This window comes from Microcaecilia unicolor, chromosome 3 (genome assembly GCF_901765095.1).
Source record: "Microcaecilia unicolor chromosome 3, aMicUni1.1, whole genome shotgun sequence".
NCBI lineage: Eukaryota > Metazoa > Chordata > Amphibia > Gymnophiona > Siphonopidae > Microcaecilia > Microcaecilia unicolor.
The window spans coordinates 301,103,467-301,128,209 of record NC_044033.1 but is presented as its reverse complement, the minus strand read 5'-3'; the positions used below and the strand labels follow the sequence as shown (position 1 = coordinate 301,128,209).

Sequence of the window (24,743 nt, the reverse complement as noted above, 5' to 3'; positions counted from 1 at the left end):
AGTTGATAATAAGCCAGTTTCCTTGATAATTAGATTTGTGAAAGGTTTAAAACTTCCTATCAGACCACCTCCAGTGGCGTGGGATCTCAGTGTCATCCAAATGCTCTCATGAAACCTCCATTTCAACCACTTCATTTCTGTTCTCTCAAGTTCCTTACATATAAGGTAGTGCTCTTAATAGCTGTTCTGCCAGAAGAGTCATAAGTACGTAAGTATTGCCATACTGGGAAAGACCAAAGGTCCATCAAGCCCAGCATCCTGTTTCCAACAGTGTCCAATCCAGGTCACAATATACCTGGAAAGATCCCAAAAAAATACAAAACATTTTATACTGCTTATCCCAGAAATAGTGGATTTTCCCCAAGTCCATTCAATAATGGTCTATGGAGTTTTCCTTTAGGAAGCAGTCCAAACCTTTTTTTTTTAAACTCCGCTAAGCTAACCGCCTTTACCACATTCTCTGGCAACGAATTCCAGAGTTTAATTACACGTTGAGTGAAGAAAATTTTTCTCCGATTCATTTTAAATTTACTACAATTTAGCTTCATCGCATGCCCCCTAGTCCTAGTATTTTTGGAAAGCATAAACAGGCGCTTCACATCTACCCGTTCCACTCCACTTATTGTTATATAGACCTCTATCATATCTCCCCTCAGCCGCCTTTTCTCCAAGCTGAAGAGCCCTAGCCGCTTTAGCTTTTCCTCATAGGGAAGTCGTCCCATCCCCATCCCCTTTATCATTTTCGTCGCACTTCTCTGTACCTTTTCTAATTCCACTATACCTTTTTTGAGATGCAGCAACCAGAATTGAACACAATATTCGAGGTGCGGTCACACCATGGAGAGATACAAAGGTGTTATAGCCATCCTCATTTTTGTTTTCCATTCCTTTCCTAATAATACCTAACATTCTATTTGCTTTCTTAGCCGCAGCAGCACACTGAGCAGAAGGTTTCAACGTATCATCAACGACGACACCTAGATCCCTTTCTTGGTCCGTGACTCTTAATGTGGAACCTTGCATGACGTAGCTATAATTCGGGTTCATCTTTCCCACATGCATCACTTTACACTTGCTCACATTAAACGTCATCTGCCATTTAGACGCCCAGTCTCCCAGTCTCGTAAGGTGCACTTGTAATTTTTCACAATCCTCCCGTGATTTAACGACTTTTAATAACTTTGTGTCATCAGCAAATTTAACTACCTCACTAGTTACTCCCATCTCTAGGTCATTTGTAAAAAAGCAGCTATCCCAGCACAGAGCCCTGGGGAACCCCACTAACTACCCTTCTCCATTGAGAATATTGACCATTTAACCCTACTCTCTGTTTTCTATCTTTTAACCAGTTTTTAATCCACAATAGAACACTACCTCCTATCCCATGACTCTCCAATTTCCTCTGGAGTCTTTCATGAAGTACTTTGTCAAACGCCTTTTGAAAATCCAGATACACAATATCAACCGGCTCCCCTTTATCCACATGTTTGTTCACCCTTCAAAGAAATGTAGTAGATTGGTGAGACAAGATTTTCCTTCATTAAATCCATGTTGACTTTGTCTCATTAATCCATGCTTTTGAATATGCTCTGTAATTTTGTTCTTAATAGTCTGTACCATTTTGCCCTGCACCAACGTCAGACTCACCTAATCATGATTAGGAGCATGGAATTTTGAATTCAATCCTCCCTGTATGTATTAGGGGTTATTTTGGATTCTCATTTAACTATGAAAGATTGTATAAATAAAGTGGCTCATGTTTTTTTATAAATTAAAATTGCTTAGGCTTGTTAAATACTCTCTATCTGATCATTTAAAATTACAATAATCCAAAGAAAATAGCACAGTAGCCTCAGTAATCGTCATATGTGGGTTGCACTTGAAAGGTCCTATACTTGTTTGCAAATTCTTCATAATCACAGGGGCCAGATTGCTTTTTAATGTTCAGCATATGGCAAGAACCACTCCACTTTAATCCTCATTGGCTGCCTGTTTGTGTGTGCTGCTTTTTTAAAAATTGTTACAGTTTTTAGAATAATTGATGACTTAGCTCCCAGTTAGATGCCTTGCTTGCTGCTTCTCCCTTCTCTTTCTATGAGATGATCCCATGCAAGAAATGCCTTATTACTTCACTTTCCTTCAGCTAATAATGTTACTACTACTACTTATCTCTCTATATAAAACGCACCTCCAACGTTCTAATGAAGCCTCACTTTCCCAACGTTCTAAAGTGAGGTGGCTGAGACCGCTTTTGCTCCATGAGTGTCTGCCCCGCCCACGCGTCAAACGTGATGACGTCGAGGGCGGAGCAATGACACTCATGGAGCAAAAGCGGACAGTGCCGCCCCCCCAGCACATCACCCAAGCCCCTCCCCTGCCAATCTGCGAGCCACGCAGGGGGAGCGGTCCTACTCCTCCCCCTGCCTAAGAAACAACTCTGACTGCCCCCACCCCCACCCCGCAACGGCGCTTCACAAAGCCCCTACCCCTTCCCCCCCGCATCACTCAACAACCTCCCCCCCCGGCGCATCACCAAGCCACTATCCCCCCTCCCCCACCCAAAACAACAACCGCCTCGCCACCCACAAATACTGTCCGGCCGCTGCTGCTTCTCCTGTTCAGCAGCAGCAGCCGGTACAGAAAGAAAAATACAAAACAAAACCCTTAAGCTTAAAACGCACCTCTGTAGACAGCCAGCACACATTGGCTGACGTCTCTGCAGCTGCTCCTCCTCTACCCTCTACGTGACTGCCCCTGGAGGAAGACACTGGAGGAGCGCAGCGACGTCAGAGGGGAGAGGAGGAACGGCTGCAGAGAAGTCAGCCAATGTGTGTTGGCTGTCTACGGAGGTGCGTTTTACTTGTTGCGGGGCTCCCCATGAGGGAGGCCACCACCCGAGGATACAGAGGTGAGGGAGGGGCGCCCTCCGTGTGTAAAGCACGACAACAACATGGCCAGTAATTAAAGTAACTGTGCAGGTGGAGGCAGAGCCCGTGCAGCAACAGCAACACCACAGTTCTTTGAAGGGGCTAAAGCAACCCGGCGCAGGAAACAACCTGAGGAGAGCAGCAGCAACAGCAGTTGGGAGGGGGGAGGGGTAGGAGCGGTGGCACCCTGGGGGGCGGGGGGAGGGTGAGCGGCTGCGACTTTGGGAGGGGCGTAGCGGCAGGGGTTGGGGCCTGAGACCACGGAGTCAGAAGGGGCCCTGAGGCCAGAGGGGAGGGGCTCCTCAGACCACAGGGGAGGGGGAGGATGAGAGGCGGACTGGCAAGGGGAGCCGGACGGATGGGAAGAGGTGGCAGGAGGGGGAAGGGGGGCCAGGAACTCAGATGCAGGGGGAAGGGGGACCTTAACAACACAGAAGGGGGGACCCTAACACCAGAGAGGGGGGAAGGGGGGTCCCCAACACCACAGATGGGGGGGAAGGGGGGTCCTCAGACCACAGATGGGGGATCCTCAGAGCACAGAGAGCGGGTGTCCTCACACCACAGAGAGGGGGGGAAGAGGGGTCCTCACAACACAGGGTAGGGGGTCCTCAGACCTGAGAGGGGGGAGAGCGGAGGGGGGCCAGGAACTCAGATGCAGGGGGGAAGGGGGACCTTAACCACACAGAAGGGGGGAAGGGGGCTCCCCAACACCAGAGGGGGGAAGGGGGGTCCCTAACACCACAGACAGGGGGGGAAAGTGGGTCCTCAGACCACAGGGGGGGGGGGTAAGAGGGGTCCTCACGCCACAGGGTAGGCGGTCCTCAGACCTGAGAGGGGGGAGAGCGGAGGACACTCACTGTCTCACGCACACACTCATTCTCACATAAACACTTGCAACCAATCTCAGTGTCTCACACACACACGCTTGCACATTCACTCTCTCTCTCACACACACTCACTGTCACAGACACTCTCTCAAACATACACACTCCACCAAAAGCCTTGCTAGAGCCCGTTTCCTTTCAGCCAGAAATGGGCCTTTTTTACTAGTCATTTCTAAAGCGCTACTAGACGTACGCAACGCTGTACACTTGAACATGAAGAGACAGTCCCTGCTTGATAGAGCTTACAATCTAATTAGGACAGACAAACAGGACAAACAAGAGATAAGGGAGCATTAAAGTGAGGATGAGGATGATAAAATAAGGGTTCTGAACAAGTGAATAAGGGTTAGGAGTTAAAAGCTGCATCAAAAAGGTGGGCTTTTAGCTTAGATTTGAATACGGCCAGAGATGGAGCTTGATATACCGGCTCAGGAAGTCTATTCCAGGCATACGGTGCAGCAAGATAAAAGGAAAGGAGTCTGGAGTTAGCAGTGGAGGAGAAGGGTGCAGGTAAGAGAGATTTACCCAGTGAACGGAGTTGCCAGGGAGGAATGTAGGGAGAGATGAGATTGGAGAGGTACTGAGGAGCTGCAGAGTGAATGCACTTATAGGTCAATAAGAGGAGTTTGAACTGTATGTGGAAACGGATAGGAAGCCAGTGAAGTGACTTGAGGAGAGGGCTAATATGAACATAATGACACTGGCGGAATATTAGTCGTGCAGCAGAATTTTGAACAGATTGAAGAGGAGAGAGATGGCTAAGTGGGAGACCTGTGAGGTGCAAGTTGCAATAGTCTAAGCGAGAAGTGATAAGAGTATGGATGAGGGTTCTGGTAGTCCTCACCCAGCTGATGAAAGCTCCTTTTTAGCCACTTGATTCCTGTCATCTGAAGTATTTGACCTAGAAAGTTGTGTTCTGGTAGCAGTTGCTTCAGCTCGCAGAGTCAGTGAGCTTCAGGCCCTAGTAACTGACCCATCTTATTCTAAGTTTCACTACAATAGAGTAGTTCTCTCCAGCACCTTCCTAAGACAGTGTCGGTCATCTTAATAAGTCAATCCAACATTTTTCCCAAAACCACACGGGAAAAGTGTACTGCATACCTTAGACTTCAAACGAGCCTTAGTCTTCTATCCGTAGCGGACTAAAGCCCATAGACAGTCCACCCACCTTTTTGTTTCTTTTGACCCAACAGGATGGGGTAGCCGTTGGCAAACACACAATTTCAGTTGGCTAGCAGATTGCATCTCCTTTACTTATGCCCAGGTTGAGCAAACTTTAGAGGGTCACTTCAGGGCTCATAATGTCCGAGCCATGGCTACATTGGTAGCCCACTTGAGGTCAGCTTCCATAGGAGACTGGCAAAGCTGTGACTTGGTCATCTGTCTACACATTCGTATCTCATTACTGCCAGCAGGATACTTGGGCAAGCAGACCTGCAGAATTTGTTTGAAGTCTGGAATCCAACTCCACCCCTTCTAGGCCTAGTTTTATTCTATTCCAGGCTGCACCTGCACAACTAATAAGCAAATTGTTTTAGGTTAATTGAATAACAGGCCTCGATGTTTTGTGTCCCTATTATCCTAGTATTGTTTTTGATGAGCCTGGTAGCTAGAGATTCCCAGCTGTGAGAGTATGACGGCCTTGTCCTCTGAGAAAGCAAAGTTATTCACCTGTAACAGGTATTCCCTGAGGGCAGCAGGCTAGGTATGCTCACATACCCCCGCACCTCCCCTAGGAGTTGAGTTCTTTAGCGTTTTACAGTGATTGAGGGACCCAAGCTCACGAGTCTTGCGGGAAAGCACCAGTGCATGTGTGGTGGGATGCTGCTAGAAAGTTCTTGGTCTTGATAGTCAGATGATAACTCCCTGTTGTGAGAATTCTGGGCCTGCTGTCCTCAGAGAACACCTTCTACAGGTGAGTAACTTTGCTATATGCTGGGTCCCCTTACTCTCCTTGCTCTCCCTTCCCCCACCCTGGGGCTACCATCCATCCGCTTGGGGTCTAGTAGGAAGTCAGAGCAGGAGTGATCCCCAGTCACTTGTGCCGATGTCTTCTCTGCTGCCAAAATGGCTGCCATGATTTCTAGCAGCAATCTTGCACGACTGCTGCTTGGAGGTTATGGCACCCATTTTCAGATTGGAGATGGCACAGGCATTTTGACAGTGGAGAGGACTTGGGCAGGAGTGACTGGATCGTTCCTGTCCTATCCACTAGGCCTCCAGGGGATGAACACTAGGGTTCGGTCCTGTGCATGAAACAAGCCCCCCTTCACCCAGCCTACCAGCCAGTTTTGGTTTTGGCTGAAACAGAATGGCAAATTTTGGTAACAGAGTTTCGATCACCTTCTATTCCCTATATTACGGGACTGTCCTTTCTTTTCAACCTTGGAATTGGTGTGATTCCTGCCCTTAGAGATTTTCTCCCAACACCTTTCATCTGGAAAATAAAGCTATCTGATTCCAGGGATTAATTCCTTCTTCCTACCCTCAGCAGAACACAGATTTCTGCTTTTTTATTGAAGTTTCAAGTATAGTACAAACAAAATATGATAGTCCACGTTGTGGAAGAAAAATGGTGCTGATATCGTAAATAAAACTCAAGAAAAAAAAGAATCTCAAAAGAAATTCTAAATAACATCAGTTACCTGACTATATATTAAGGTGATCTTAAATACACTTATCCACTCTAGTTGACTACTTAGCTTCCGTATCTGCTTTTAGAGATTACCCTACTCCCTCCTTTATGCTGGGGCTTAGGGTGAGTAAGTTGCCTAGGGGCCACCTGTCCTGTAATAGTTCCTCCTTCCTCAGGGCCCATAAAGACATGCTTATCACAGTATGCACAGTATGTGTGCGCAAAGTTTTAGGGTGCATGGTCTGTGCCTTTTCAAGACAAGATATATTTGTGATTCTTTGTAATGATTATGTAAAACACAGGTTTCCTGGTTTTATACTCTAATGGGTTTTTTTGTTTTTGTTTTCACAGGCTGCAAAACTAGCAAATTATGCGAAGTACCAGCGTCTGTGTGATGGTCTCTTTGTGCTCTTTGGTTTTGTGTTTGTTACCACTCGATTGGGGATTTACCCTTTCTGGTGAGTGTCTTCATTTTACATAGTCAACCGAAGTGGATAGATAGATAGATAGATAGATAGATAGATAGATAGATAGATACTAAGCTTAATAAATAAGGGGGAAAGACCTCAGAAAGTCCATGGTAATACAGTACTACTACTACTACTACTATTTAGCATTTCTATAGCGCTACAAGGCGTACGCAGCGCTGCACAAAAATAGAAGAAAGACAGTCCCTGCTCAAAGAGCTTACAATCTAATAGACAAAAATAAAGTAATCAAATCAATTAATGTGTACAGGAAGGAGGAGAGGAGGGTAGGTGGAGGTGAGTGGTTGCAAGTGGTTACGAGTCAAAAGCAATGTTAAAGAGGTGGGTTTTCAGTCTAGATTTAAAGGTGGCCAAGGATGGGGCAAGACGTAGGGGCTCAGGAAGTTATTCCAGGCGTAGGGTAGAATAACCCTAAATAAGAGGAAAAGACCTCAGAAAGTCAGTGTAATACAGCACCCCATGGACTGGTCTGCAGTGCACTAATTAAAGCAATACTCTTCAGACCATGTTCTATCATTGGCCAAAAAAAAAACCCCTTAAACTTTCCAATTTTAACTTTAATTACTTCAGTAATATCAGTAAAAGCAACATATTCAAACTCTCAAAGTTTGTAAATATAGCGCACTTATCCTTTCCAGCTATATTTACAAACTATGGGAGTTTGAATATGTTGCTTTTAGTCATAATATTGAAGTAATTAAAGTCGAAATTGGCAAGTTTAAGGGGTTTTTTTTGGCAAATGATAGAACGTGGTCTGAAGAGAATTGCTTTAATTAGCACACTGCAGACCAGTCCGTAGGGTGCTGTATTACACTGACTTTCTGAGCTCTTTTCCTCTTATTTATTAAGCTCAGTATCTATCTATCTATATATATCTATATCTATATATATATATATCCACTTTGGTTGAGTGTTTGACTTTATTGTATGTGGATTAAGTTCAAATTTTGTTGAAGTGTTCTTTTTACATAGGGCAGACAGGACAGCTATGTCAGTCAGTTGCATCCTGTGTTCTGCTTAACCGCCGCTCTGTAAAAGGGCCCCTAAGTGTGGTAGACAAATGTGGGGAGAACTTAAATTCCATTATGTCCGAAGGATCAGTCCAGACAAATGGGTTGTGACCATCCATCAGCAGTTGGAGGTAGAGCTCTGAGTTGTGCTTCATAAGCTCCTGTGCTTAGCAACCAAGTCAGTATTCTCTACCTCCAGAAGACGGGATAGCAGCTCCTGTGTGCTGTGGTGACTTGTCTGGCCTCCTGTCCTGCTTGCAGGTTCAATTGCGTTTGGGGTTGAGAAAATCCTGTGCCTCAGGTGTAAACCTAGTGGTCTAGGTCCCTTCCTGCTCCCCTGTTGCAACTTTCCTACCTCTTTATCTCAGTCTTCCCGTCTCGTCTATGTAAAAAAAAAAAAAAGCAGCTACTGTGGTTCTTTTTGAGAGCATTTGTGCTGTGGGAAGATTGTGGGACTTCAATGCCTTGGAGGTCACGAGATTGGCTGTTTTCTGTGGGTATAATATTCTTTCTCTGAGCTATTAAATCTTGTGTGCTGTTGGCTATCGGTTCTTGCACGCTTTGCTTTACTTCTGTGGCCGTGCTGCTTTTGCCTACTTTGGCTGTCAATACTCCATCTTCGGGAGTTCAATCTGGCCCTGCTCCGATGGCAGTTTTGGTGGGCTCAGTTCCAACGGCTCCTGTGCTCTGTGAGGCTTCGGCGGCCATTTTGTTATTGAGTTCCTCACCTGCTACAGTGTCCGGGGATGTTGGTTTTGTGGGAGTAGAAGTCTCTGCCCTGTCATTTTTGCCTGAATTTGTCCTTTTATTACATCAGACCTTTTGATTAAAAGCAGCTCAAGTTGCCTCTTCTTCTTCCCCTCATGTTGCTTTTGAGGAGCAGCTTCCTAAGAAACGAAAACTTTCCATGTTGCAGGACTTGGAGAATGTTCCTCCTCGGGACTCAGAGGAGGTTTTATCTGTGTATTCTGACTATCCTAGTTCTGCTGATGGACATTTCAGAGGCAGATAGGGGTGATAATCCTACTGTAGCTAGGCTGTTTTTGAGAATGAAGTTGCCTCTGTTGATCACAAAACCTATGAAGGCTTTAAACATTTCTTCCCCTGCTTCTCAGTCCTCTGGTCCTGCTCCACCTATTATGTCAGGTACTAAGAGACCTGTATCTTTCCATATTCATGACGCTATGTAGGAGCTTACTGCAGCTCAGTGGGAGACCCCTGATTCTAACCTCCAAGTGGCTCACACTATGTCCAAATTATATCCCCTTCTGCCATCTGATTTAGAGCAGTTTGCTCTGCCTAAGGTGGATACCCTTATTACGGCAATTACTAAACATACCATTGTCCCTGTTGAAGGCAGCACTGCATTAAAGAATATGCATGACCGCAAGCTTGAAGCTTCCTTGAAGCTTGCCTTTCAGCTAGCTGCATTAAATTCTTAGGCAGCAATGTCTTCTTCTTTTGTAGCCAGGGCTTCTTTATCGTAGATTCAATTGTCCACATTGGACTTGCCTCCAAACTTTCTCCCTACTCTAGAGATGGGATTGCTCTATTTGTCAGACACTCTTTTTGTTATTCTACGAGTATTGGCTAAGGGTATGATCTTGGCTGTTTCAGTGCAATGCTGGCTATGTGGCTATGATTAAGGCATTGTGCCGCTGATATGGCATCCAAATCTCATCTAGTGAAGTTGCCCTTTCGGGGGAAAATACTCTTTGGTGCAGATTTGGAGAAAATTGTTAAAGACCTGGGAGATTCCAAGGTCCAGCGGCTACCTGAGGAAAAACAAAACAAAGCACGTTGTGAGCCAAAGCAATATCTTCCATCAAACAGCAAAGGTTCATTGTTTCTATTGGTGACAGACATTGTTTTAAGTGGATGCTACAATCTAATATCCTAGAGAATTTTGTTGCTAACAATCCAGGAGACTCCTGAGGCAGGCCTTATTGGCCAAAACACAGCTGTGTTGAGTCTTGATTGTTGTACAATAAACTCATAGATGCATCGTCTATTCATTTTTGAGTTATCGTCGTTGTTTTCCTGAGTATAGCCTTGGTCCAGCCAGGTGAGTTTCTCACCTCTTTGGACCTCAAGGAGGCTTATTTTCATATTCAAATTTGGCCTCCTCACAGGAATTTTCTCTGGTTTGCAATCCTGGGAGATCAGTTTCAATTCAAGGCCATACCTTTTGGCCTCGCCACTGCACCATGCACATTTTCAAAAGTTATGGTGGTGGTGGTGGCAGCCTTTCTTCGCCGGCAAGGGATCCAGGTATATCTTTACCTGGGCAATTGGCTAATTCGGGTGCTTTCTTATCAAGAGAGCCTTCGCAGTACACAGACAGTCCTGTCTCTTCTTTCTGTGCTGGGATAGGTGGTAAATTACAGCAACTGTAATCTCACCCCCACCAAGACCCTGAAGTTTCTGAGAGTGCTTCAGTACCCAGGGGGAGAAGGTTTTCATGCCTCAGCATCGTCAGTGCAAGCTCAAACAGCAAATTATCAGGCTTCTCTCTCTTCCCAGTCTGCAGGCGTGGGATTATGCTCAGGTTCTCAGTTCCATGGCGGCAACTTTGGATGTTCTGCCTTGGAGGAAGTTCCGCATGTGGCTCATACAGTTGTCCCTGTTGAGCCGGTGGTCTCCGGTGTCAAGGACTTATGACTGGCTGGTGCTGTGGACGCCTCAAGGCAGATAGAGTCTGACAGTGGCTTCTCCCTACACGTGTTCAGGCAGATTGTCCTTACAGACTCCCAGTTGGTGTGTTCTCACCTCTGATGCCAACCTCTTCGGATGGGGAGCCCATTATCTCCGCCACTGTGCACAGGGCCACTGGTTGACAGTGGAGGCTTCCTGGTCCATCAACAGATTGGAACTTTGAGCTGTCTGGAAAGCTCTACTAGCCCTTGTGCCTCTTCTTCGCGGGAGACCGGTGTGCATGCTCTCGAACAATGTCACAACCATGTCTTACATCAACAGACAAAGAGGAACAAAGAGTGTATCTCTAGTCCAGGAGTCGTGTCATTTTTTTTTCAGTGGGGGGGAATTGAACATTCCGATGATTTCAGTGTCTCACATAGCGGGTATACTGAACTCGCAAGTAAATTTCCTAAGCAGAGTGTCTCTGGACCTGGGGGAATGGCAACTGTCAGACTGCATTTTGCCTCATTTCCACACAGTGGGGCCTTCCGGTTCTGGACCTCATGGCATCCACACTTGGTGCTCAAGTATACATATTCTGTGGCCGCTTCAGGAAGAGACTCCCTAGGAATGGATGCACTGGTATAGCCTTGGCCGTTAGACTCCTCTGTTTCCTCTGTAGCCTCTTGTGGAAAGGATGTGTGTCATCCCAGAAAGTCAGTTCTTTTAGCTCTGGACTGGCCTAGACGTCCTTGGTATGCAGACCTGATCCTTCTTCAAATCTCTCCTTGGTTCACTCTTCCTCCACAGACAGGCTTATTGCACCAAGGTCCAGTATTTAAAGAGGATCCCTCCTGCTTTGGTCTTAAGGCCTGGTTCTTGAGAGGGCGCAATCGAGGAAGAAGGGATACGCGGATGATATTACTACCTTGCTACAAGTCTGAAAGCAGGCCACTTCTTCTTATGCTAGAGTGTGGAGAACTTTGAGAGCTGGTCTGCACAGAATGGTGTTTCTCCATTCCATGCTTCCTTGTCTCAAATTTTATCCTCCCTTCAGGAAAGATTCAAAAAAGGCTTCTCAATTCACACAAGGTTCAGGTGGAAGCGTTGGTGTGTCATAGAGGCAAGATTCAGAATGCTTCATTGGCTGCTCACTCTGATATAGTGCAGTTCCTCAAGGGAGTTGCTCAACTGCATCCCCCTCTCAGCAATATTTGTCCTCAGTGGAGGCTTCAAGTGGTTCTTAAGACTCTTCAGTCAGCCCCCTTTGACTATCAAAGATCTTACTTTAAAGGCAGTATTTCTAGTTGCCATTTCGTTGGCACAGAGAGTTTTGGAGCTTCAAGCTGTCTTGCAGGGATCCCTTTCTCTGCTTTTCTGACTCAGGAGTTTCCATATAGACAGTTCTGTCCTTTTTGCTGAAGGTTGTATCTCCTTTTCATGTCCATCAGACTGTGTTTCTTCCTTCTTTTTCCAGGGAGGTCTATTCTGCAGAATACACTTCCTTGCGACTGTTCACTGTGAAGCATATCCTTATGCACTATCTTAACGCTACCAATGATTTCAGGCAGTCTGATCATCTTTTTGTCCTCTTTGCGGGACCCAAGAAGGGTTTGCCAGATTCCAAAGCGACAGTGGCTCGATGGCTTAAAGAGGCTATTTTTTCAGCTTACATCCTGAGGGGTAGATTTGCTGCCATGCATGTCAAGACTCATTCTACCAGGTCTTTGGTGATTTTTGGCAGAGTCTAGAGCAGTTTCGTTGGCAGAGATCTGTTGGTCAGGGACGTGATCTTCTTCTCCTTCCTTTGTTAAGCATTACCGTTTGGATGTGTCTGCTCAAGCAGATAATTCCTTCGGAGCCATGGTTCTCGTTGCAGGAATATCATAGTCCCTCCCCTCTTAAGGATTGTTTTTGTACATCCCATTTGTCTGGATTGATCCTTGGGATGTAATCGAAGAAAAAGTTAGTTAATTACCTGATAATTTTGTTTCCATTAGCCCCAAAGGATCAGTCCACAGCATACCCTTCTGTGATGGTTTCGGTTTTTCCAGGTTCTTTGTAATTTTAGTTGTTTGCATTGTTCTGGTTCTGTTATTTCTAAGGCACTTGTTTTGTCCTCTTTTTTTTTTTTTTTTTTTTTTCCTGTCTAGAGGCTGGGTCACTCTCTCTTTCACTGCTTTGTTATTGAGTGCTGACTTGATTGTAAAGCGCAGGAGCTTATGAGGCACAACTCAGAGTTCTCTGCACCTGCTGGTGGATGGTCACAACCCATTTGTCTGGACTAAAGGAAAGAAATTATCAAGTAATTAGCTAATTTTTCCATAAAAGCAATAAGTAATTACAAATCTAACAAACATAAAGAACAAAGCCATTATAAAGATGGTCAACATAAAATTATTTACAATGCAATTCAAAAGAACAAGAGGCATTACATTTAATTTAACAAATCATATATAAAGTGGTTCACATCACAGCTCATCACAGAAACTAAATTGGAAAGTCTCACTAAATGTCAAAGGCTTGTGTAAATAACCAAGCTTTTATCTTGTTACAAAAAGTAGAAAGTCATATTTCTACTACTACTACTACTACTTAACATTTCTAGAGCGCTACTAGGGTTACGCAGCGCTGTACAAATTAACAATTAAGGACGGTCCCTGCTCGGAAGAGCTTGCAATCTAAAGGACGAAATGTCAAGTTGGGGTAGTTAAGTTTTCCTGATTAGGTGCCGAAGGCGACATTGAAGAGGTGGGCTTTGAGCATTGATTTGAAGATGGGTAAGGAGGGGGCACGGCGTATAGGCTCAGGGAGTTTGTTCCAGGCATGGGGTGAGGCGAGACAGAAGGGGCGGAGCCTGGAGTTGGAGGTGGTGGAGAAGGGTACTGAAAGGAGGGATTTGTCTTGAGAGTGGAGGTTACGGGTAGGGACGTAAGGGGAGATGAGGGTAGAAAGGTACGGAGGGGCCGCAGATCGAGTGCATTTGTAGGTGAGTAAGAGAAGCTTGAACTGTATGCGGTATCTGATTGGGAGCCAGTGGAGTGACTTGAGGAGAGGGGTGATATGAGTATATCGGTTAAGGCGGAAGATAAGACGTGCGGCAGAGTTCTGGATGGACTGAAGGGGGGATAGATGGCTACGTGGGAGGCCAGTGGGGAGTAGGTTGCAGTAGTCAAGGCGAGAGGAAATGAGAGAGTGGATGAGAGTTCGGGTGGTGTGCTCAGAGAGGAAAGGGCGAATTTTGCTAATGTTGTTATAGAGGAAGAAGCGACAAGTCTTGGCTATCTGCTGGATATGCGCAGAGAAGGAGAGGGAGGAGTCAAAGACGACTCCGAGTTTGCGGGCAGATGAGATGGGGAGGATGAGGGTGTTATCAACTGAGATAGAGAGTGGAGGGAGAGGAGAAGTGGGTTTGGGTGGGAAGACAATAAGCTCTGTCTTGGCCATGTTCAGTTTCAGGTGGCAGTTGGACATCCAGGCAGCAATGTCGGATAAGCAGGCCGATACTTTGGCATGGGTTTCCGCAGTGATGTCTGGTGTGGAGAGATAAAGCTGGGTGTCGTCGGCATAAAGATGATATTGGAAACCATAAGATGAGATCAGGGAGCCCAGGGAGGAGGTGTAGATTGAAAAAAGAAGGGGTCCGAGGACAGATCCTTGAGGAACTCCAACAGAAAGCAGGATGGGGGTGGAGGAAGAACCATGAGAATGTACTCTGAAGGTACGGTGGGAGAGATAAGAGGAGTACCTGGAGAGGACAGAGTCCTGGAACCCAAATGAGGTCAGTATGGCAAGAAGTAAATTGTGATTGACAGTGTCAAAAGCGGCAGATAGGTCGAGGAGGATGAGGATGGAGTAGTGACCTTTGGATTTGGCAAGGAACAGGTCATTGCAGACTTTAGTGAGTGCCGTTTCTGTCGAGTGTAGGGGGCGAAAGCCGGATTGAAGCGGATCGAGGATGGCATGAGAGGAGAGAAAATCAAGGCAACGGCTGTGAACGGCGCGTTCAAGTATCTTGGAGAGGAAGGGTAGGAGGGAAATGGGGCGGTAGTTGGAGGGACAGGTAGGGTCAGGTGATGGTTTTTTGAGGAGTGGTGTGACTACAGCATGCTTGAAGGTGTCAGGGACAGTTGCAGTGGAGAGAGAGAGGTTGAGGATATGACAGATTGGGGGGGGTGACAGTAGGAGAGATGGTGTTAAGCAAATTGGTGGAGATGGGGTCAGAGGAACAGGTGGTGCATTTCGAGGAGGAAAGAAGATGGGCGGTTTCCTCTTCGGTGACATCAGGAAAAGAGGAGAAGGAGGCCTGGGTTGGTTGGTTGAGGGAGTGGGTTATAGGGTGAAAAGGAGGAGATGGCTTGGTGGTGAATTCAAGGTTGATCTTCTGCACCTTGTCATGGAAGTAGTCAGCCAGTGATTGAGGAGAGAGTGAGGGGGGGGGGGGGGGGGGGCGGAGGGCACTTTGAGGAGGGAGTTAAGGGTGGCGAAGAGACGACGAGGGTTAGAGCTGAGGGAATTAGTCAGTTGGATGTAATAGTCCTGTTTGGCGAGGATTAGGGAGGACTGGAAGGAGGAATGCATGAATTTATAATGAATGAAATCAGTATGGGTGCGAGATTTCCTCCAGAGGCATTCAGCCGATCGGGCGCAGGAGCGAAGGTATCGGGTGCAAGGGGTCAGCCAGGGCTGGGGATTAGTACGCCTTGTGGGACGGGAGATGGATGGTGCAAGGGTGTCCAAAGCAGAGGAGAGAGTGGCATTGTAAGTGGAGACAGCTTTGTCGACAGACTCGGAGGACATGATGGAAGGGAGGAGATTAGAGATACTAGAGGATAAGGTGGGAGGGTCGACAGCCTGGAGATTCCTGGAAGTAGTGGTTAGTGTTGGGCGGGACTGAGGGGGAGGGTGGTGAAGTGTGAAGGTGATCAGGTGATGGTCAGAGAGAGGAAGAACTGAGGCGCAGAAATTGGAGGGTGAGCAGGTAGAGAAGAGGACGAGGTCAAGACAGTGGCCAGAGATTGGTGAGTAGGGGTGGTGGAGCTAAGTTGGAGGCTGAAAAAGGAGGTTAGAGTGAGGAACTGAGAAGCGTAAGAGTCTGATGGGTCATCAGTGTGTATGTTAAAGTCTCCAAGAATGAGGCATGGGGATGATGGCTCAAGAAAAACGGAGAGCCAGGCATCGAAGTCGGTAAGGAAGGAAGAGAGGGACTTCTCAGGGGGGCGGTAAATGACTGCAACTCTGAGAGGCAGCGGGTAGAATAGACGGATGGAGTGAACTTCAAAGGATGAGAAGGAGTGAGACTGCGGTAGGAGGAGAGGTTGAAAACTGCAGGAGGGTGACAGTAGTAACCCGATGACGACGACGTGGCCAACTGGGCGTGGAGAATGGGAGAAAAGATAACCTCCATGGCATAGGGCCACAACTGAGGCAGTCGTCTGGGGTGAGCCAGGTTTCAGTTAGGGCGAGCAGTTGAGGGGAGCAGGAGATGAAGAGATAATGGGTGAAGGAAAGTTTGTTGCAGACCGAGCGGGCGTTCCACAGGGCACACGAGAAGGGGAGGGGGGAGGAGGGGAATAGAGATGAGATTGGAGACATCGCGGAAACGTTTGCATGGATGAGACGAGGACGAGAACAGGTTTGGGGTACCTGGGTTGGGATTGATGTCTCCTGCAGATAGCAGGAGAAGGAGCAAGAGAGTGCGGAGGAGGGTGGGGGAGGTAGGGCGACAAAGGCGGGATGTGGTTAGGAGGAATGGGGAAGGGTTCATGGCAGGAAGGAGGTGTTGAAGGTTGAGAGCTAGGAAGGATGAGGAGGACAATAGAGATGGTGAGGTGGGGGGGACGGGGGTAGGTAGGGTATTGCAGTAGTGAGCAGGACGGGAGAGGACATGGATGGGTAGTGAGTTCGTGCGGTATACAGCGGTGGGGGAGGGGGAAAAGATTAGGAAGGGATAGGGCAAGGAAGAGAATGTGTATGGGGGGCCATAAGTAGTGACTGAGGTAGTTGTGCAGGCTAGGAGGCAGGCGGGGAGGCAGGTAGGTAGTTGTGCAGGCTAGGAGGCAGGCAGGTTGTTGATGGGCAGATAAGCAGGCAAGTTGAAGGGCTGGTAGCAGGCAGGTTGGTTGATTGGCTAGCAGGCAGGCAGGCAGGAACAGTTGAGTGCGGTGGAGAGCTCAGCAGCAGGTTGTTGATTGGCAGATAAGCAGGCAAGTTGAAGGGCTGATAGCAGGCAGGTTGGTTGATTGGCTAGCAGGCAGGCAGGCAGGAACAGGTGAGTGCGGTGGAGAACTCAGCAGCAGAACTGGAACAAGCTGGAATAATTTGGAGGTTGGTTGAATGGCTAGCAGGCAGGCAGGAACAGGTGAGTGCAGTGGAGAGCACAGTAGCCGGACTGGAACAAGCTGGAATAGTTTGGAGCAGAAGAGAGCAGGGCAGCAGGATTGGAGCAAGCTGGAACAAGCTGGAACAGACGGACTGGAACGAGCTGGAGCAGGCGGACTGGAACAAGCTGGATCAGGCGGACTGGAACAAGCAGGGAGAAGCTGGATCAGGCGGACCGGAACAAGCTGGAGCAGATGGACAGGAACAAGCAGGGAGAAGTTGGATCAGGTGGACTGGAATAAGCAGGGAGAAGCTGGGTCAGGCGGACTGGAACGAGTAGGGAGAAGCTGAGTCAGGTGGACAGGAAAAAGCTGGAGCAGAAGGGCTGGAAGAAGCTACTCCTAGGCAGTTGTCATCCATAGACAAAGCATGTAAGCAAGGAATCCAATTAGCTTGGTCTCAGTTTCCCAGCCCTGCGCAGCCGTCATCCAGTACACCCAAACAATGAATTCAAATTCCTCAACTGCTGCAAGGATGTTCAATAGACAGAAATAGAAGAGAGCCTATCTAGTACTTTGTAGCAAGGGCGCCTACATGGTCAGTCTCTGTCTCCATTACCCCCAGGTAGCCATCATTCATCTCATTCACGAACAAACAAAGCTTGCATTCTTATGAATTCCTGTAAGGTCCTCTGAGCTGGGAGGTTGTGTCCGGGTGGGTCTCCTGGTACTCCCGATCTGTCTGGGAGGCCCGCGGTCCGAGTGCGTCTCTCTCCTCTTCCTCCTCCTATCGATCCACGCGGCCGGCGTCTCCCCCCGCTTCACGTCTCCTGGGCGCAGCGAGGCTCCGGAGGTCCCCTAGTGCACCGGACCCGGGCCAAGGGAGTACAAACCTCGTGGCGGTCCCTCACGAAGGCGGGTCGGTCGATCCCGACGCTGCTGGGCTCAATCCGGTCGGGCTTGAGTTGTGGCCACGAGGTAGGCAGATCGTCCAGTGAGGCCGTCGCGGGCCAGCAGTCCCTCAGTCGGTTCCGATCCAACTCCGGTCCGGTCCGGTCAACGATGGAACAGGTAGGTCTATTCCCCCGGGGCCTCAGGAGCTCGCCACGGAGCTCTTTACCTGTCGGCCATCCTTCTTAAACTCAGTATACACCCTCTGCTTCCAGTGTTTTACATCTAGCATCCCCCACCAGCATATCTCCTTCAATCTCTCCACTCCTGCTGTTCTCCCCTAAGTCCAACAACTCCTCCATACTTCTCTCACTGCCCCATTGTGTCCTGTCCACATCCCCTCCAACTATTTCCCTTTCTCATCCATTGTAGCGCCCTGACTCCAAAACTGGTAACAGCCACAATGCATTCCATAGTTGTGTGCTTATATAGGAGAAGCTGGTTGCGTATGTTGATTTATATTTTAGTCCTTTGTAGCTTGGGTAGTGGAGGTTTAGGTATGTGCGTGCTGAACGGTCTGTGTTTTTGGTTGGTAGATATACTAGATCTGCCATTTAGGTTGGAATCTCGCCGGGGATAATTTTGTGGACCAGGGTGCAGATTTTGAATGCAATTCGTTCTTTGATTGGGAGCCAATGTCGTTTTTCTCATAGGGGTTTAGCGCTTTCATATTTCATTTTTCCAAATATGAGTCTGGCTGCGGTGTTTTGTGCAGTTTAGAGTTTCCTCTTAATTTGTTCTTTGCATCTGGCGTAGATTGCGTTGCAGTAGTCTAGGTGACTTAGCACCATTGATTGTACCAATCTGCGGAATATTTTCCTCAGGAAGAAAGGTTTTACTCGTTTAAGTTTCTACATTGAGTGGAACATTTTCTTTGTTGTATTTTTCACCTGGCTTTCTAGTGTTAAGTTTCGGTCAATGGTGACTCAGAGTATTTTCAGGCTGTTTGAGACAGGTAGAATGTAGTCTGGGGTGTTTATACTAGTTGGTTTGTTCGTATTGTATTGTGATGAGAGGATGAGACAGTGTTTTTTCTGCGTTGAGATTTAGTTGAAATGCATCCGCCCATGAGTTCATGATTTGAAGGCTGAGATTGATTTTGTTTGTGATTTCTGTTAGATCGTGTTTAAACGGGATGTAAATCGTAACATCGTCTGCGTAGATGTATGGGTTGAGGCCTTGGTTGGACAGGGATTTGGCTAGTGGGGTCATCATTAGATTAAAGAGGGTTGGCGATAATGGTGAGCCTTGGGGTACTCCTCATTCTGACTTCCATGGTGGTGAGTTATTCGAATTGGATATCACTTGGTATGTTCTTGTGGTTAGGAAGCCCTTAATCCAACTGAGTATCTTTCCACCGATCCCAAAATATTCTAGGATATTTAGTAGTATTTTATGGTTTACCATGTCAAACGCACTTGACATATCGAATTGTAGTAGGAGTACACTTTTTCCTGTTGCAATTTCTTGTTTGAATTTGGTTAGGAGAGTGATTATTACTGTTTCGGTACTGTGGTTGGAGCGAAATCCTGATTGAGATTCATGTAGTATTGAGAATTTGTTTAAGTATTTGGTAAGTTGCTTGTTTACCATGCTTTCCAACAGTTTGACGGGCAGGGGGATGGATGCAACTGGGCGGTAATTAGTGATTTTGCTTGCTTTTTTTCTTTGGGTCTTTAGGTTTTGGGGTTAGTAGTATGTTGCCTTTGTCCTTGAGGAAGAGTCCATGTTGTAGCATGTAATTTAAGTGTGATGTAAGGTCTGATATGAAGCGTTGAGGGGCTGATTTTATTAGGTAGCTGGGTCATACGTCCAGTTTACAGTGGGATTTAGTGAACCTGTTGATCGCTTGGGCTACGATTTCGTTAGTGAGGAGAGCGAAGTTTATCCAGATTCGATCTGCTGGGTATTCATCTAGGGTTGGGTCCATACAGTCCATGAATTTATTGATGTCAGTGGAATTCTGAGGTAATGTAGATCGTAGGTTTGTAATTTTTTTTTTTTAAGTATTTGGCGAGGTTGTCTGCAGATGGTGTGTCTGGGTTATTTTTGGTGACCGATGTGGTGTCTAGTAATTTATTCACAAGTTGGTATAGTTTATGCGTGTCTTTGTAGTCTAGTCCTATTTTGGTTTTGTAATAGGACCTTTTAGTTTGTCTTATTGCATATTTGTGTTTACATTGCATTTGTTTCCATTTGTTGAGTGTGTGTGCATCTTTTATTTTTGTCCATGCTCGTTCCAGCCTCCTGGTTTGTGTTTTTAGTTTTTTCAGTTCTTCATCTCACAAAAACATCCAAATCAGTATTTTTTGAAACCTCTTTTTAGACGTTTTTCTCTGAAGTCTATCAGAAGGATGTCTAAATCTCAAGGGGGTGTGTTCAAGGTGGGACTTGGGCTTTCCTAAGACTTGGACGTCTTTCAGCCATAATGAAACAAAACAAAAACGTCCAAGACTAAAACTTAGACATTTTGAGTTAGATCTGTTTTTATAACTACACTGGCTTCCACTTAGGGAACGTATTATGTTCAAGGTTTGCACCCTGATTCATAAAATCATTTACAGAGATGCCCCGAACTACATGTCAGACCTCATAGACTTACCACCCAGGAACACCAAAAGATCTTCACGTACATTCCTGAATCTTCACTTCCCCAGCTGCAAAAGACTAAAATACAAATTAACACATGCATCCAGCTTTTCCTACATATACACGAAGCTTTGGAATGCATTACCACTTGATGTGAAAAAAAAATGCGTGACCTAATTTTTCGGAAATCACTGAAGACCTACCTCTTCAACAGAGCATAACAACGATCCATCATTTGAACTTTAGCGCATTACTGCTTTAACTGTTATTCCGACTGTGATCTCTTTATACCTGATGCTTTACTCCACTACGTTACCCATATTCTTATGTAATTATTAAGTGTATCTTTTACTCTGGTATGGAACAATGTAAGCCACACTGAGCCTGCAAATAGGTGGGAAAATGTGGGATTCAAATGCAACAAATAAATAACGAATAGCTGCAGTGGGAATTGAACCCACTTCCCAAGGATCAAGGTCTGCTGCACTAACCACTAGGCTACTCCTCTACTCCACACAAGAGGGTTCCCCAAATGACCAGATGACCACTGGAGGAATTGGGGATCACTTCCCCTTACTCCCCCAGTGGTCACTATCCCCCTCCCACCCCAAAAAATGTGATTAAAAATATTACTTAACAGCCTCTATGCCAGCCTCAGATGTTATACTCAGGTCCATTAGAATAGCATGCAGGTCCCTGGAGTAGTCTAGTAGTGGTGCAGTGCACTGCATGCAAAAAAACAGAAGAAACCAATCTTCGCAAGAAAACAACAATAGACAAAACAGCGAAGATGACTAACAAAAATAAAAAATAAAATAAAAATAAAAAGTGTATGTAAAAAAGACGACACTTGTAATGTGAAAATTTAAAAATATATAATTTATTAACCATGAAAAAATAATACAAAAATAGGGAGAACAGGACTCGACACAGCTGTGTTTCGGCTGGTCAGGCCTGCGTCAGGAGTCTTCTCACCATATAGTGGTTTCTTACTCTAGTTATACATCGAGTGATTTTATGTATTGGTATGCAGAAACCCTGATGGGTAAACTGTATTGGAACGTTTACGTAAACAACTCTTCGGTTGTCTCTTCTGAAATTTTGTAGTGCTAAAATTCACTCAAAACAGTGTAGAATGGAGATGCTCAGATTAGCATCTGCAGACAGGTGGACCCAGGCTTCTACCTTTCCCTACTTGTTAAACTTGTGGAGGAAACTGTGAGCCCTCCAAAACCCGCCAGAAACCCACTGTACCCACATATTGGTGTTCTCTTCACCTGTAAGGGCTGTGGTAGTGATGTACAGTTGGGGTAGTGGGTTTTGGGTGGATTTTGGGGGTCTCAGCAGACAAGGTAAGGGAGCAAGATGTGTACATGGGAGCATTTTATAAAGTCTACTGCAGTGCCCCCAAAGATGCCCTATTGCTTTCCTGGGCTGTCACTTTCCCACTATACTACCTGATGCCAAGCTTTCTGTTTTTTTTTTTTTTTTTTATAACATCTGAGCCTTGTGTCTATTGTTTATCATTAGATTTGGACTTTGAATTCAGATCTTTAGATGAAAAGGAGGTCTCATTACATATATCTAAATACCAGAGTGCTATTTTTCCATACTTCATAGCAAGAGTGTACATTCCCTAATTACCTGTCCCAATGCAACTGAAGCTTTTACCTCCTCAGTGCATGTAAATGGTTTCATCCCTGTGTGGATTCTCTGATGCCATGTGAGACTTACTTTCCAACCAAAGCTTTTACCACACTCAGGACATGTAAATGATTTCACTACTGTGTGTATTCTCTGGTGCATTGTGAGGTTTACCTTTTGAAAAAAACTTTTACCAGACTCTATACATGCAAATGGTTTCTCTCCCGTGTGGACTTTCTGATGCACTTTGAGATTTACATTACAACCAAAGTTTTTACCACACTTAGATCATGTGAATGGTTTCACTTTTTTGTGGATTTTCTTGAGTATTTTGTACGTTTTGCATTTGGATGTATTTGTTTGAAAATGGACCAAAAAATAAAACATCCAAATCACAAAACATTTTTCCAAACAGCATTTTCAAAAGGAAAACAGAGACTTTTTTTTTTTTTTTTTTTTTTTTTTAGAAAATGACCTTTCCTGTTTGATTTTGGACATTTTACAAAAAAAAATTCCAAATTCAGACTTAGATGTCATATCCAAAAATGCCCCTTATGCATTTGACTTGCCCAAAGTCACAAGGAGCAGCAGTGGGAATTGAATCCATGTTGCAAGGATCAAAACTCACTGCACTAACCATTAAGCCACTCCTCCTCTGTTTTGGACGTTTTGCATTTGGACATTTTTTGTTCGAAAATGGACAAAAAAAAGGACATCCAAATCACAAGATGTCCGTAGCATTTTTGTACACAAAAGATATACATCTATCTTTTTCGAAAATGACCTTCTTTCCTGTTCAGAATTTGGACGTTTTTGTAATTCTAATTTAGACGTTCTATCAAAAATGCCCCTCTTTGTCTTTTATTGGGAAAAAAATATTGCATGTCAAAGGCATACAATCAATACTGAACCCCCAAGGTAGCTAGAACTTTACAGGAAGGTGCAATATAGATATTAAATAGTAGTGCAGATGATGAACCTTGTGATATACCAGAATACCATAAAGATGTCTCTAAGTCTAATATTGCCTGAAATTGTCGCTTATGTAGAAAAGACTCAAACCACTTTAAAACTAAACCTGAAATAACCAAGCATCTCTTCTGTGCTCCTGTTCTTCCCCAACTTCCATCCAGCTTCTCCTTTCTCTTCATTTCCTCCTACACCCCCGTACCCCAAGACCAGCATTTCTCCCTTTCTCTCTTCTGTTACCCCTGTCCCCCCTCTCCACTGTAGAGCCATCACCTCTCCCTCTGGTACCCAGACCCCCCCCCCCCCCCCCCTACATGGTCTGATATCTCTCTCCCTCTTTCTTTTGGTCTAGTCTCTATCCTCCCCTTTTGGGTCCGGGAGAGTCAGTCTCTCTGTTTGTCTAGCATCTTCTGTCCCGTCATCCAGAATCCCAGGGGATGACACCAGGGCCTTTCCTCTGCCATCTGGCCACAGAAAATGACATCATGGAAGGCAGCAGAGGAAGGACCCTGGTGGGACCAGCCGCAGGCAGCGTGTTCACATCACCTCCTCTGCTGGTCACCCACTGGGATTCTGGAGGACTGCCAGGTGTGGGGGAAACAGAAGGAGATGCTGGGCTCATATGGGGAGGGAGATGCTGGGCTTGTATTGGGAGGGGAAAGAGAAAGGGAAATAGTGGTTCTGGACACTGTAGGTGGGTGGTCGAGGAAGACAGACAGTGGGACAGACAGCAGAGGACTGCAGGTGGGCCTTACCATTGGGCAGCCCTGAGCATTTTGCCAGGCTCGCTCAATGGTAGCTATGCTCCTGGCAGCCCTACTTGTTTTTCCCTTTCTTCTGTTGAAGGTAGCAGACTGTAGCTAAGGAGTCCTAATATGTGAGGATATAGCAGTTCTGCTTTTCTTCAGAGAAAATGAAGTAAGTTACCTGTAGCAGGTGTTCTCTGAAGATAGCAGGTCTTTAAATCCTCGCAACCCTTCCACCTCTCCAAGGAGTTGTATTTCTCTAGCTTTTAATGAATTAAGGAGGTCCCATGTGACAGGTGGGAACAGGCACACATACGTACAGAGCCTACTCAAAGGCTTCTAGAAAAGTTGTTTCCCACGCCAGGCTGTATTGATTATGTCAGTCATCTGTGAGGATTATGTCCTGCTGCTGTTGAACACCTGCTACAGGTAAGTAACTTTGTTGTACACCATAAAATACATCAAACGTATAGTATCAAAGCACCATGCCTGTCTTTTTTTTTTTTTCTGTTTTAGGATCTTGAATACAACACTCTTTGAGAGTTGGGCACTAATTGGACCTTACCCATCCTGGTGGCTATTCAATGGCCTGCTGCTGATCTTGCAGGTCTTGCATGTCATCTGGTCTTACCTCATCATTCGCATTGCCTATAAGGCCCTGGTTAGGGGAAAGGTAAGCATAGTGCTGTTTTTTTGTGTGGGTAGGGTTTTTTTCTTTTTTTGGCAGGATTTATTTAAATACAAGGTCTGCTTTTTTGATTTCAAGGTTCTTGCCATGCTTAGGGCATCATCCATATCAGTAATCCATTTATTTACCTGGTGAAGCAAGTTTTATTCTGAACAAATGAAAGCAATTGATTTTATCTTGGAAGTATTTTCCTTTTTAAATCTTCCCAACCCCATGAAGTTGAACACTGTGTGTGACCAGGCCTGCAAATGAAGC

At 45.9% G+C, this 24,743-nt stretch overlaps 1 protein-coding gene across 1 annotated transcript in view; it reads left to right on the top strand.

The window, feature by feature from the left end:
- Positions 1-24,743, top strand: part of CERS5 (ceramide synthase 5) — a 393,477-nt gene that overhangs the window by 273,377 nt on the left and 95,357 nt on the right. The window contains 2 exon segments of the mRNA XM_030198235.1: positions 6,798-6,904; positions 24,317-24,473. Coding sequence (XP_030054095.1) covers positions 6,798-6,904; positions 24,317-24,473 — 264 coding nt within the window.